The sequence below is a fragment of the Notolepis coatsorum genome (genome assembly GCF_963971535.1).
Source record: "Notolepis coatsorum genome assembly, chromosome: 6".
In the NCBI taxonomy this organism is placed as follows: Eukaryota; Metazoa; Chordata; class Actinopteri; order Aulopiformes; family Paralepididae; genus Notolepis; species Notolepis coatsorum.
This window is the reverse complement of record NC_140170.1, coordinates 185,672,459-185,686,001: the sequence shown is the minus strand read 5'-3', so window position 1 is coordinate 185,686,001 and position 13,543 is coordinate 185,672,459. Positions and strand designations below refer to the sequence as shown.

General features: G+C 48.4%; 1 protein-coding gene across 1 annotated transcript in view; it reads left to right on the top strand.

The window, feature by feature from the left end:
- Positions 1–13,543, top strand: part of LOC311229892 (filamin-B-like) — a gene marked incomplete at its 3' end in the record, with an annotated part of 367,515 nt that overhangs the window by 110,039 nt on the left and 243,933 nt on the right. The window contains 5 exon segments of the mRNA XM_084315961.1: positions 2,667–2,735; positions 2,737–2,760; positions 2,763–2,807; positions 4,692–4,860; positions 7,393–7,443. Of these exon segments, the coding sequence (XP_084172087.1) occupies positions 2,667–2,735; positions 2,737–2,760; positions 2,763–2,807; positions 4,692–4,860; positions 7,393–7,443 (358 nt within the window).

Sequence of the window (13,543 nt, the reverse complement as noted above, 5' to 3'; positions counted from 1 at the left end):
AAAAAATGTTGTTAACATTATTATTATTATTATTGTTGAGTTAATTGAGTTAATTTTCATAACGCGATAATTAGATTAATTAATTACACAGCTAATTATCGCGTTATGAAAATTAACTCAAAATGTATTACAAACAAAATACATAAAAGAAAAATGGGAAAGGGAATTAGAAATTGAGATAACGGATGAGGAATGGTACAACATGTGTAAGATACAACACTCGGGTTCAAGGTTATGGAGGGAGTTTTGGTGGAAAAACATAATTAGATTCTTCATAACACCAGATGTTGTGAAGGATCAGATTAAACCGAATATATATATTTATTTATGGATATATATTGAATAGTATTTGTATATCGTTTGATATCCCTTGTATATTCCTTGTACATATACACGGAATATCCCTTTAGTCTACTATAGCCCATAATAGTTCATTCTCTTATTGGACAAGGACCTGGCGCCAGGAGACCAGCCCCTTGGAGCCAAGTTCAATGGTACCGACGAAACATGTCCCTACTAGCCCCGGCTCTGCGCAGGAATACGGCTACCGAAAAGAGAGTGGCACTATTTGTTCACTGTGCATATAAATATGGCGCAAGTAAATGTAGAAGTCCTCTTATCCCTTAGTCCTTTACCCTTCTACCCAACTAAGTAACAGAACGTGAAGCCTCACCCCACGATACCGCGTGCGGTGTAGTATGGCCTGTTTGGCCTTAGAATAGCATCGAGGCCTCGTGCGAATTGATAACTGAATTGTCAGAGTTTGGCACCGTATTTCTATTAAGTAATAATAGTCTATTATGTATGGTGCATCGTGCGGTTAGAGTTCTAAAGTGAGCAGCATCCCCGTCGCTTCCTCGTGTTATCTAGAGTCTTAGCCAGGTTGGGCAGACCACGCGTGGTGCTTTCATCCGAGGAGTTCTAGGCGAGGACCGAGTGGACCTGTACATTGGATTACCTACCCGACGACTGCTGAGCCCTATGCGGCATGGAATATATATTTGCTTTGGTACTTTGATTTGTGGAGCGGATAATCGCCAACACCGGTGAGTGTTGGATCCACCCCGAAAGGAGTCAAGGTGAGACGGCGCTCAGACCAGACTGAGGTCGCCTCGCTTCTTCTTCATTGTGGAGCTACAGCTACAGCCTACAAGAGAGCCAAGGTGTATTCATCTGTGGATCAAGATTCTACTGCACTGTCTTCTGTACTTGAGGTCTCCCTAGACATCGTTGACCAGACGGGATACAGCCGACGGCTCTCCTACCCCCCCTACCGGCTTACAACCGGGAGGACCCCTACAGTATATCCAGCTATAATCATTAAGTGTGCCATCGTTATAATTCCCTAAGAGCCAGGTTGTATACTTGCTTCCTGCGTAACCAGAGATTGGACATTCAGTGTTGATTTGCCTACGAGTACTCATTTGCCTTACAAGTGCATTCAAATCATAAATGTAATAGTAACTATTATATGTACCTTTTGCTATATATTAAATATTTGATTATTACCTTTGTGTGGACCCGATTTCATTGTGGGAAAGTGTTCATCATATTTAGATATCGTGTACTGTATGGCCAGTAGTTAAAGTACATAAAGCGGTAGTGGTTTAATGATACCATACTTATCAATACAGTCAGGGAATTGTACCCCTCAGTTACACCAGAGATAAAGGGCAAGTATGCACCAACACAGAAACCATGTTGGAGAATGTGTGGGCAAGAAGGAGCAAATCACACACACATCTTCTGGGAATGCCAAAAATTAAGAAACTATTGGGAAGGAATAGGAGAGGCAATACATGAAATAATAGGATACGAAGTGCCTCTGACAGGCTTGGTACTATATCTAGGGAACCTGACACAGGAATATATACAGGGGGAAGACAAATATCTGATAAAGATACTATTAGTAGCAAGTAAAAAAGCAATAACCAGGGGAGCTCCAGTAGCTCACCGCGTACCTCGAACGCTATTTCGGCGTCGGGGACAACCGTGCGCGTCACGGATCTGGGGTAGCGAGTTCGACTCCCGGACAAGCCGTACTTTCTCAGAGTGTCTTTCCCCCCATCTGTACCCCCATTCAACCTGTTTCTGTCGGTCATACTTGACCAGAGAAAAAGCGATAAAACGCAAAAAGAACCAGCGGAATGGTCAAAGTTTAAAAAAAAAAAAACAAAAAAAAAAAAGCAATAACCAGACTATGGTACAAGGAAGATCCACGACAAGGGAACAGTGGATAGGAATAGTAGAGGAGATACAAGAAATGGAGAGACTTGTTACACATTATGCTGAGGTTACAGGAGGAGAAGTTTGGGTCAAAGTGGGAAAAATGGGAAGAATATAAGGGGCGAGGGAACGACACCACAGAAGAGTGAATAAGAAGGAGGAAAAGAAAATGTAATGTACCGGTAAATACAAATGAGAAAAAAGAATCCAATTTGTCTTTTACTCTCTCTCTCTCCTCTCTCTCTCGCTGTCTCTCTCTCCCTCTCTCTCTCTCTCTCTCTCTCTCTCTCTCTCTCTCTCTCTCTGTCTCTCTCTCTCTCTCTCTCTCTCTCTCTCTCTCTCTCTCTCTCTCTCTCTCTCTCTCTCTCTCTCTCTCTCTCTCTCTCTCTCTCTCTCTCTCTCTCTCTCTCTCTCTCTCTCTCTCTCTCCCTCTCTCTCAGCGTTCTCTGAGTAACACAGAGGATGAGTGCACCCACCTGAAGGAGATGTCTGAGCGCGGTCAGGAGGAGGCTGAGGGAGCTCGCTAACAAGTACATACAGCTGCTGTCAACGAGATCAAAGACCTCACAGACAAGATCAAGGTCTGTCTGTCTGTCTGTCTGTCTGTCTGTCTGCGTCATCCCCCCTGGCCCCGCACCCCCCTCCTCACGCAGGTGTTCCACACAGTCGGTCCACGCATCCTCTCTATCGGGGTTCCATCCCCCTTTAACCCTTTCACTGCCACACTACAGATGGTTAACGTCGGTAGTTGTGATAGTAAAAAGGGTTAACCTTCTGTGTATTGTCACAGTGAAAGGGTTTAACCGTTTGGTAATGCGGCAGTGAAAGGGTTTAAACATGCAGTAGTCCAGCTCCTCCTCAAAAAACCAAGGTCAGACCCCGCCCTCCTCGGCAACTACAGAGCGATATCCAAACGACCATTCCTGTCCAAACGACTGGAAAAGGCTCAGTCAACTGCTCCGTAGCTCCCCTACCTCCACGTAACAACATCCTGGAGAAACTCCAGCCTGCACTTCACCTAGGGACCTGCACTGGCTCCCCATTGCCGCACGAATCCGCTCGACCTGGCATACCCGTGCAGCAAAGGGAATCGCTCCCGCCTACCTCCGGTCAATGGTCTCTAACTACACACCCTCAAGACCCCTACGCTCTGCATCTTCTGGCCGCCTCAGACCTACTCCTATCCGAGCTCCGGGAGGGTCATCAAAGAGAAGCCGCCTATTCTCAGTCCTTGCCCCACAATGGTGGAATGAACTACCCACCCCAGTTAGGACAGCCGAATCACGTCCAATCTTTCGCTGTCGACTAAAGACGCACTTCTTCAACCATTATCTGAAATGAAACAAATTAAAAATAAATCTAACCCTAACTAACCTTACTGTCATGCACTTGTCCTAATATACTAACCTACAATTTAGCACTCAACACTGATGAACATTGTTACTCAATCAATCAATCAATCAATCAATCAACCATTAGGACCTTGAAGTCTATTCTAAAGCGCACCGTGAGCCAGTGGAGGGAGGCAAGTACAGGGGTGATGTGAGCTCTCTTCTGGGTACTCAGTCTAGCAGCAGCGTTTTGGGGGAGTTGTGGTTGACTTATTAAGCCCCAGGTACAGGGAGTTACAGTAGTCTAATTGTGAGGATATGAAGGCGGGAATGACTCTTTCAAGGTCTGAGGGGGAGAGAATGGCCTTGATCCTGGCTATGGACCGGAGCTGGAAGAAACACCCCTTCACCACCGAGTTCACCTGCCTAAACTCCTAAACTCGGGGTCAAAGAGCACGCCCAGGTTTTTCACAAAGGGCTTTACTAGGGCAGACAGGACTAGCTGGACTCTGCTCAGTTGATAGAGTTGTGCCCTTCCTGATGACTTGTCGTACAGAACTTGTAAGTCGCTTTGGATAAAAGCGGCAGCTAAATGTAAATGTAAATGTATGCACCCTCCCTCGTAAAGGTACTCAACGACCTACTCTTCATCACCGACTCTGGGAAATGAGCTGCACTGGTCTCGACCACGCCATCCTCATTAACCATCCTCTCTCTCTCTCTCTCTCTCTCTCTCTCTCTCTCTCTCTGTCTCTGTCTCTGTCTCTGTCTCTGTCTCTGTCTCTGTCTCTGTCTCTGTCTGTCTCTGTCTCTCTCTCTCTGTGTCTCTGTGTCTCTGTCTCTCTCCCTCTCTCTCTCTCCCTCTCTCTCTGTCTCCCTCTCTCTCTGTCTCCCTCTCTCTCTGTCTCTCTCTCCCTCTCTTTCTCTCTCTCTCCCTTTCCCTCTCTCTCCCTCTCCTCCCTCTCTCTCTTGCTCTCTCTCTCTCTCCTCTCTCTCTGCCTCTCTCTCCTCTATCTCCTCTCTCCTCCCTCTCTCCTCCTTCTCTCTCTCCTCTCTCTCCTCTCTCTCTCTCTCTCTCCCCCCCCCCCCCCCTCTCTCTCTCTCCCTCTCCCTCTCCCCCCCCTCCCCCCCCAGACAGCAGAGGGCCGTCAGGAGGAGTTGTCCCAGAGAGGAGCCAGTGAGAAGAGGGAGCTCCAGGTGAAGATGGAGGAGATGGAGGAGAGAGAGCAGGCGCTTCAGGCTCGGATAGAAGCTCTGCAGGCGGACAACGACTTCACCAACGAGAGGCTCACCGCCCTGCAGGGTAACACACACACACACACACACACACACACACACACACACACACACACACACACTCGCACACTTACACACACACACACGCACGCACGCACGCACGCACACACACACACACACACACACACACACACACTCACACTCACACTCACACACACAGACGCACACTTACACACACTCACTCACTCGCATACACTCACACATACAGTCAGACACACACACACACACACACATATATACACACACATACCATATCACGCACACTAGGGCTGACCCCTATTAGTCGAATAGTCGACTAATCGATCGAAAGGAGAAGTAGTCGACTGCCAACCTCTTAGTCCAGGGGTCAGCAACCTTTACTATCAAAAGAGCCACTTTTCCCCCGTCCCACAAAATAAACTGCTCAGGGAGCCGCACAACCTATTTACCCTTAAAATGATAACACAGTGTATAACGTTTTATATATCCCCAAGCATACCCCACATTTAGCATAAAACGCCTGACAATTGCATACCCAAAGTAATTTGCGATTTATTATACTTTATACTTATAGCACACAGTTTGTTGCATTAATGGGATTATAAAGCAAAAAAAATTAAGGTTTTGACTTTTTAATTGCTGTTTTTACCTGTTATAACAAAGGAAAACCTCAAACTCTTATGAAGAGGAGACAAAACACTGGTGTCTGTAGACCGACTTTGAAATAAAACCCTGAACTATTCAGGTATATTTGAGTCCTTCCCTTATTTGTGGAACATTTATAAAATAAAAAGTAGTCCACTTTAAAAAAAATACTACCATGTGTAGACCTACTTTGAAATAAAACACAGACAAGGAGAAAAAACACTGGGATCTGTAGACCTACTTTGAAATAAAACCCTGAACTATGCAGCTCTATTAGAGTCCTTCCCTTATTTGTGGAAAATCTATAAAATAAAAAGAAAAATATTTCGTTGTTCGCAAATTTCGCACCACATATCACTAAGGTAAGCCTTTTGTTGACTAAATATCTTAGTTGATGAAATATTTTTTCATTTTAGTGTCACAGTATGACATCGATCTCCAAAATAAGAGGGGGGAAAAAATAATTATAATCTTTTTGGGCCAGGGAGCCGCAGCTGATTGGCTAAAGAGCCAAATGAGGCCGCAGGTTGCCGACCCCTGTCTTAGTCGAATACAAAAAAATATATACACTTATTTTTTAAATAAAAATACATTTTATCATTCTTTCCAAAAGAAAAGAGGCCTAGAAGTGTGGCTAACGCTAATGGCACGCATACCAGAAGCTAACTGCCTACGAAAACAGGCACAGAGGCACTGAAAGAGGATTTCACCATCTAATGAACACACTAGACAAATATCAAGATGTATCCATCAGTGGACCAATTGCATGCTTTTTCAGAGGACAAGAAGCCTTCAGTCGACTCCTTCAGACATTAAGCACCCCCCACAGCCCAAATGGAATGATACAAAAAATTTCACAGCCACAGACAGACACACACACATACACACATACAATCAGACACACACACACACTCAGTCAGACACACACACACACACTCAGTCAGAGACACACACACACACTCACAATCAGACACACACTCACAATCAGACACACACACACACACACTCAGTCAGACACACACACACATTCACAATCAGACACACACACACACACACTCAGTCAGACACACACACACACACACACACTCAGTCAGACACACACACACACTCAGTCAGACACACACACACACACTCAGTCAGACACACACACACACACACACACTCAGTCAGACACACACACACACACACACACACTCAGTCAGACACACACACACACACACACTCAGTCAGACACACACACACACTCAGTCAGACACACACACACACACACACTCAGTCAGACACACACACACACTCAGTCAGACACACACACATACAGTCAGACACACACTCACACACTCAGTCAGACACACACTCACACACACACTCAGTCAGACACACACACACACACACACACTCAGTCAGACACACACACATACAGTCAGACACACACTCACATACACACAGTCAGTCAGACACACACTCCTCACAATCTAACGTCCACATCCTCACTGCAGACTGAGCTGTCACTGAATGACCCCTGCATGACCTCCAGACACTCCCCTGTCCCCATGGGAACAGGAACCACATGGTTTATTTAAAGGATCCCCATTGGCTGATGGCCATGTCAGTCAGCTAGTCCTCCTGGGGTCCATACAGGACAATACATTCACCTTTAACCCTTCCACTGCCACGCAACAGAAGGTTAACCCTTTACTATCACACAACCGACGGCGATGCTCCATCATTAGCTCCGCATCCGCGGAGCTAATGATGCTAATGATGGAGCATCGCCGTCGGTTGTGTGATAGTAAAGGGCTAACCTTCTGTATTGTCACAGTGAAAGGGTTAACCGGCTGTCGTGTGGCAGTGAAAGGGTTAAGATGACGATGTTTGGTCACTGCTGGTTATTCTATTTTTGTTGTTGTTGTTCCAGTTCGGTTAGAACAACTACAGGAGAAAAGCATTAAGGAAAACAACAGTCTGGGTGAGTTATCATTGTTGGACTGAACATACTGTTCACATACTGTTTACACACACACACACACACACACACACACACACACACACACACACTAGGGCTGGGCGATATGGCCATATCACTCTTATCGATAATTATCTCGATATACATGAAATAATTATTTCTGTCAATTTTAAAGGCTATTTTTGCTGCCGAATGAAAGCTGAAGAAACCAGGAGGTTAATTGTGGTTCCGAATATTCTTTATTATTGTCAGAACATGACAAACTAGGCCTACTTGCCAAACTACAATCTGAGGTAGAAGAGGAACAATAAAACTTTTATAACTGACATTAATAATCAATAAATAAAATCTCATAACAATAGTAATAATGGAAAATAAATTAAATCCCAAGTCTGATTAGCACACGTAGCCTACTGTGTACAGACGGTTTCAAACTGTATTTTAAATTAGAAAGCAAACTAAATAAATGGACAAGAGAAAAATAAATCTCTATTGGGTCAGTATTGTCATTTGGACGAGCAAAGCCGTTACTTTAAGTTGCAGGTAAGAAAGACAAGTCTGTCCACAAATCTGAGGTAAAACATAAACACCAACTGTATAACAATAACACTTTTATAACTGGCATTAACAATGGAAAAAAAAAAGTTAAAAACATTATTGATCACGCTTCATATTTATATCAAGGAAAAACATATCGCGATAATTATGGTTATTGTTTTATCGCCCAGCCCTCACACGCACACACACACACACGCACACACACACACGCACACACACGCGCACACACACACACGCACACACACACACACACACACGCACACACGCACACACACACACACACACACACACACACACACACACACACACACACACACGTACACACACACGCACACACGCGCACACACGCACACACACACACACACACACACACACACACACGCACACGCACACGCACACACACACACACACGCACACACACACGCACGCCCGTCTCCTGACCCGCCGGTGTGTGTCTCTCTTCCTGTGGCTGCTGACATCACTTCCTCCTCCTGCACTAACGACGCATGACTTCCTGCCGCATGCTTTCTGCTTCCCGCTTGTTCTTCACACCCGTCTTCCTGTTCGTCCGTCCGGCGTGATTGAAGTCTGGCTCCACTTCTCTTCTCTCTTTATCCCTCTTTTTTTAATACAAGTTCTCTTCATCTTCTGGTCTCTGGCGAGACTCTTAGTGTGAGGCTTCGCGGAGCTCTACAGGCCACGCCCCCTCTAGTTCTACAGGCCACGCCCCCTCTAGTTCTACAGGCCACGCCCCCTCTAGTTCCACGAGTAGCTTCTCTTACGGTTGTAGCCGCTGGTAATTATTGAAACAGCTGCATGATGTCGTAGAGACAGTGGTTGGGGGCGGGACAGAGGTTGGGGGCGGGACAGAGGTTGGGGGCGGGACAGAGGTTGGGGGCGGGACAGAGGTTGGGGGCGGGACAGAGGTTGGGGGCGGGACAGAGGTTGGGGGCGGGACAGTGGCTCACAGTGGTTGGGGGCGGGACAGAGGTTGGGGGCGGGACAGAGGTTGGGGGCGGGACAGAGGTTGGGGGCGGGACAGTGGCTCACAGTGGTTGGGGGCGGGACAGAGGTTGGGGGCGGGACAGAGGTTGGGGGCGGGACAGAGGTTGGGGGCGGGACAGTGGTTGGGGGCGGGACAGTGGCTCACAGAGGTTGGGGGCGGGACAGTGGTTGGGGGCGGGACAGAGGTTGGGGGCGGGACGGGGGCGGGACAGAGGTTGGGGGCGGGACAGAGGTTGGGGGCGGGACAGAGGTTGGGGGCGGGACAGTGGCTCACAGAGGTTGGGGGCGGGACAGAGGTTGGGGGCGGGACAGTGGTTGGGGGCGGGACAGTGGTTGGGGGTGGGACATAGGTTGGGGGCGGGACAGAGGTTGGGGGCGGGACAGTGGCTCACAGAGGTTGGGGGCGGGACAGAGGTTGGGGGCGGGACAGTGGTTGGGGGCGGGACAGAGGTTGGGGGCGGGACATAGGTTGGGGGCGGGACAGTGGTTGGGGGTGGGACATAGGTTGGGGGCGGGACAGTGGTTGGGGGCGGGACAGTGGTTGGGGGTGGGACATAGGTTGGGGGCGGGACAGTGGTTGGGGGTGGGACATAGGTTGGGGGCGGGACAGTGGCTCACACAGGTTGGGGGCGGGACAGTGGTTGGGGGCGGGACATAGGTTGGGGGCGGGACATAGGTTGGGGGCGGGACAGAGGTTGGGGGCGGGACAGTGGTTGGGGGCGGGACAGTGGTTGGGGGCGGGACAGTGGTTGGGGGCGGGACAGTGGTTGGGGGCGGGACAGAGGTTGGGGGTGGGACAGTGGTTGGGGGCGGGACAGTGTTTGGAGGCGGGACAGTGGTTGGGGGCGGGACAGAGGTTGGGGGCGGGACAGTGTTTGGAGGTGGGACAGTGGTTGGGGGCGGGACAGAGGTTGGGGGCGGGACAGAGGTTGGGGGCGGGACAGAGGTTGGGGGTGGGACTGTGGTTGGGGGCGGGACAGTGGTTGGGGGGCGGGACAGTGGTTGGGGGCGGGACAGTGGTTGGGGGTGGGACGGACAGAGGTTGGGGGCGGGACAGTGGTTAGCAATGTTGCCTCGTAGCAAGAAGGTCCTGGGTTTGAACCCCGGCGAGAGGTCTCAACTGTGTTGAGTTTGTATGTTCTCTGTGTTTGCATGGGTTTCCTCTTGAGTACTGCATGCTAGGTTCATACTCCTGCCATTACAGCTGGAGTTGGTCCCTTGACCAAGGTACTGCCATTACAGCTGGAGTTGTTCCTTTGACCAGGGTACTGCCATTACAGCTGGAGTTGTTCCTTTGACCAAGGTACTGGCATTACAACTGGAGTTGGTCTCTTGACCAAGGTACTGCCATTACAGCTGGAGTTGGTCCCTTGACCAAGGTACTGCCATTACAGCTGGAGTTGTTCCTTTGACCAGGGTACTGTCATTACAACTGGAGTTGGTCTCTTGACCAAGGTACTGCCATTACAGCTGGAGTTGGTCTCTTGACCAAGGTACTGCCATTACAGCTGGAGTTGGTCTCTTGACCAAGGTACTGCCATTACAGCTGGAGTTGGTCCCTTGACCAAGGTACTGCCATTACAGCTGGAGTTGTTCCTTTGACCAAGGTACTGGCATTACAACTGGAGTTGGTCTCTTGACCAAGGTACTGCCATTACAGCTGGAGTTGGTCCCTTGACCAAGGTACTGCCATTACAGCTGGAGTTGTTCCTTTGACCAGGGTACTGTCATTACAACTGGAGTTGGTCTCTTGACCAAGGTACTGCCATTACAGCTGGAGTTGGTCTCTTGACCAAGGTACTGCCATTACAGCTGGAGTTGGTCTCTTGACCAAGGTACTGCCATTACAGCTGGAGTTGGTCTCTTGACCAAGGTACTGGCATTACAGCTGGAGTTGGTCTCTTGACCAAGGTACTGCCATTACAGCTGGAGTTGGTCTCTTGACCAAGGTACTGCCATTACAGCTGGAGTTGGTCTCTTGACCAAGGTACTGGCATTACAGCTGGAGTTGGTCTCTTGACCAAGGTACTGGCATTACAGCTGGAGTTGTTCCCTTGACCAGGGTACTGACATTACAACTGGAGTTGGTCTCTTGAGCAAGGTACTGTCATTACAACTGGAGTTGGTCTCTTGACCAAGGTACTGGCATTACAACTGGAGTTGGTCTCTTGACCAAGGTACTGCCATTACAGCTGGAGTTGTTCCCTTGACCAGGGTACTGACATTACAACTGGAGTTGGTCTCTTGAGCAAGGTACTGTCATTACAACTGGAGTTGGTCTCTTGACCAAGGTACTGGCATTACAGCTGGAGTTGGTCTCTTGACCAAGGTACTGTCATTACAACTGGAGTTGGTCTCTTGACCAAGGTACTGGCATTACAGCTGGAGTTGTTCCCTTGACCAAGGTACTGACATTACAACTGGAGTTGGTCTCTTGACCAAGGTACTGGCATTACAGCTGGAGTTGGTCTCTTGACCAAGGTACTGGCATTACAGCTGGAGTTGGTCTCTTGACCAAGGTATTGACATTACAACTGGAGTTGGTCTCTTGACCAAGGTACTGGCATTACAACTGGAGTTGGTCTCTTGACCAAGGTATTGACATTACAACTGGAGTTGGTCCCTTGACCAAGGTACTGGCATTACAACTGGAGTTGGTCTCTTGACCAAGGTACTGGCATTACAACTGGAGTTGGTCTCTTGACCAAGGTACTGGCATTACAGCTGGAGTTGGTCTCTTGACCAAGGTACTGGCATTACAACTGGAGTTGGTCTCTTGACCAAGGTACTGGCATTACAGCTGGAGTTGGTCTCTTGACCAAGGTACTGGCATTACAGCTGGAGTTGGTCCCTTGACCAAGGTACTGGCATTACAACTGGAGTTGGTCTCTTGACCAAGGTACTGGCATTACAGCTGGAGTTGGTCCCTTGACCAAGGTACTGGTCATTACAACTGGAGTTGGTCTCTTGACCAAGGTACTGGTCATTACAACTGGAGTTGGTCTCTTGACCAAGGTACTGGTCATTACAACTGGAGTTGGTCTCTTGACCAAGGTACTGACATTACAGCTGGAGCTGGTCTCTTGACCAAGGTACTGGCATTACAGCTGGAGTTGGTCTCTAGACCAAGGTACTGGCATTACAGCTGGAGTTGATCTCTAGACCAAGGTACTGGCATTACAGCTGGAGTTGGTCTCTTGACCAAGGTACTGTCATTACAATTGGAGTTGGTCTCTTGACCAAGGTACTGGCATTACAGCTGGAGTTGGTCCCTTAAGGTACTGGCATTACAGCTGGAGTTGGTCTCTAGACCAAGGTACTGGCATTACACCTGGAGTTGGTCTCTTGACCAAGGTACTGACATTACAACTGGAGTTGGTCTCTTGACCAAGGTACTGGCATTACAGCTGGAGTTGGTCTCTAGACCAAGGTACTGGCATTACAGCTGGAGTTGGTCTCTAGACCAAGGTACTGGCATTACAGCTGGAGTTGGTCTCTAGACCAAGGTACTGGCATTACAGCTGGAGTTGGTCTCTTGACCAAGGTACTGTCATTACAATTGGAGTTGGTCTCTTGACCAAGGTACTGGCATTACAGCTGGAGTTGGTCCCTTAAGGTACTGGCATTACAGCTGGAGTTGGTCTCTTGACCAAGGTACTGGCATTACAGCTGGAGTTGGTCTCTAGACCAAGGTACTGGCATTACAGCTGGAGTTGGTCTCTTGACCAAGGTACTGGCATTACAGCTGGAGTTGGTCTCTAGACCAAGGTACTGGCATTACACCTGGAGTTGGTCTCTTGACCAAGGTACTGTCATTACAATTGGAGTTGGTCTCTAGACCAAGGTACTGGCATTACAACTGGAGTTGGTCTCTTGACCAAGGTACTGTCATTACAATTGGAGTTGGTCTCTAGACCAAGGTACTGGCATTACAACTGGAGTTGGTCCCTTAAGGTACTGGCATTACAGCTGGAGTTGGTCCCTTAAGGTACTGGCATTACAGCTGGAGTTGGTCTCTTGACCAAGGTACTGGCATTACAGCTGGAGTTGGTCTCTAGACCAAGGTACTGGCATTACAGCTGGAGTTGGTCTCTTGACCAAGGTACTGGCATTACAGCTGGAGTTGGTCTCTAGACCAAGGTACTGGCATTACACCTGGAGTTGGTCTCTTGACCAAGGTACTGTCATTACAATTGGAGTTGGTCTCTAGACCAAGGTACTGGCATTACAACTGGAGTTGGTCTCTTGACCAAGGTACTGTCATTACAATTGGAGTTGGTCTCTAGACCAAGGTACTGACATTACAACTGGAGTTGGTCCCTTGACCAAGGTACTGGCATTACAGCTGGAGTTGGTCTCTAGCCCAAGGTACTGGCATTACAGCTGGAGTTGGTCTCTTGACCAAGGTACTGTCATTACAATTGGAGTTGGTCTCTAGACCAAGGTACTGGCATTACAACTGGAGTTGGTCCCTTAAGGTACTGGCATTACAGCTGGAGTTGGTCCCTTAAGGTACTGGCATTACAACTGGAGTTGGTCC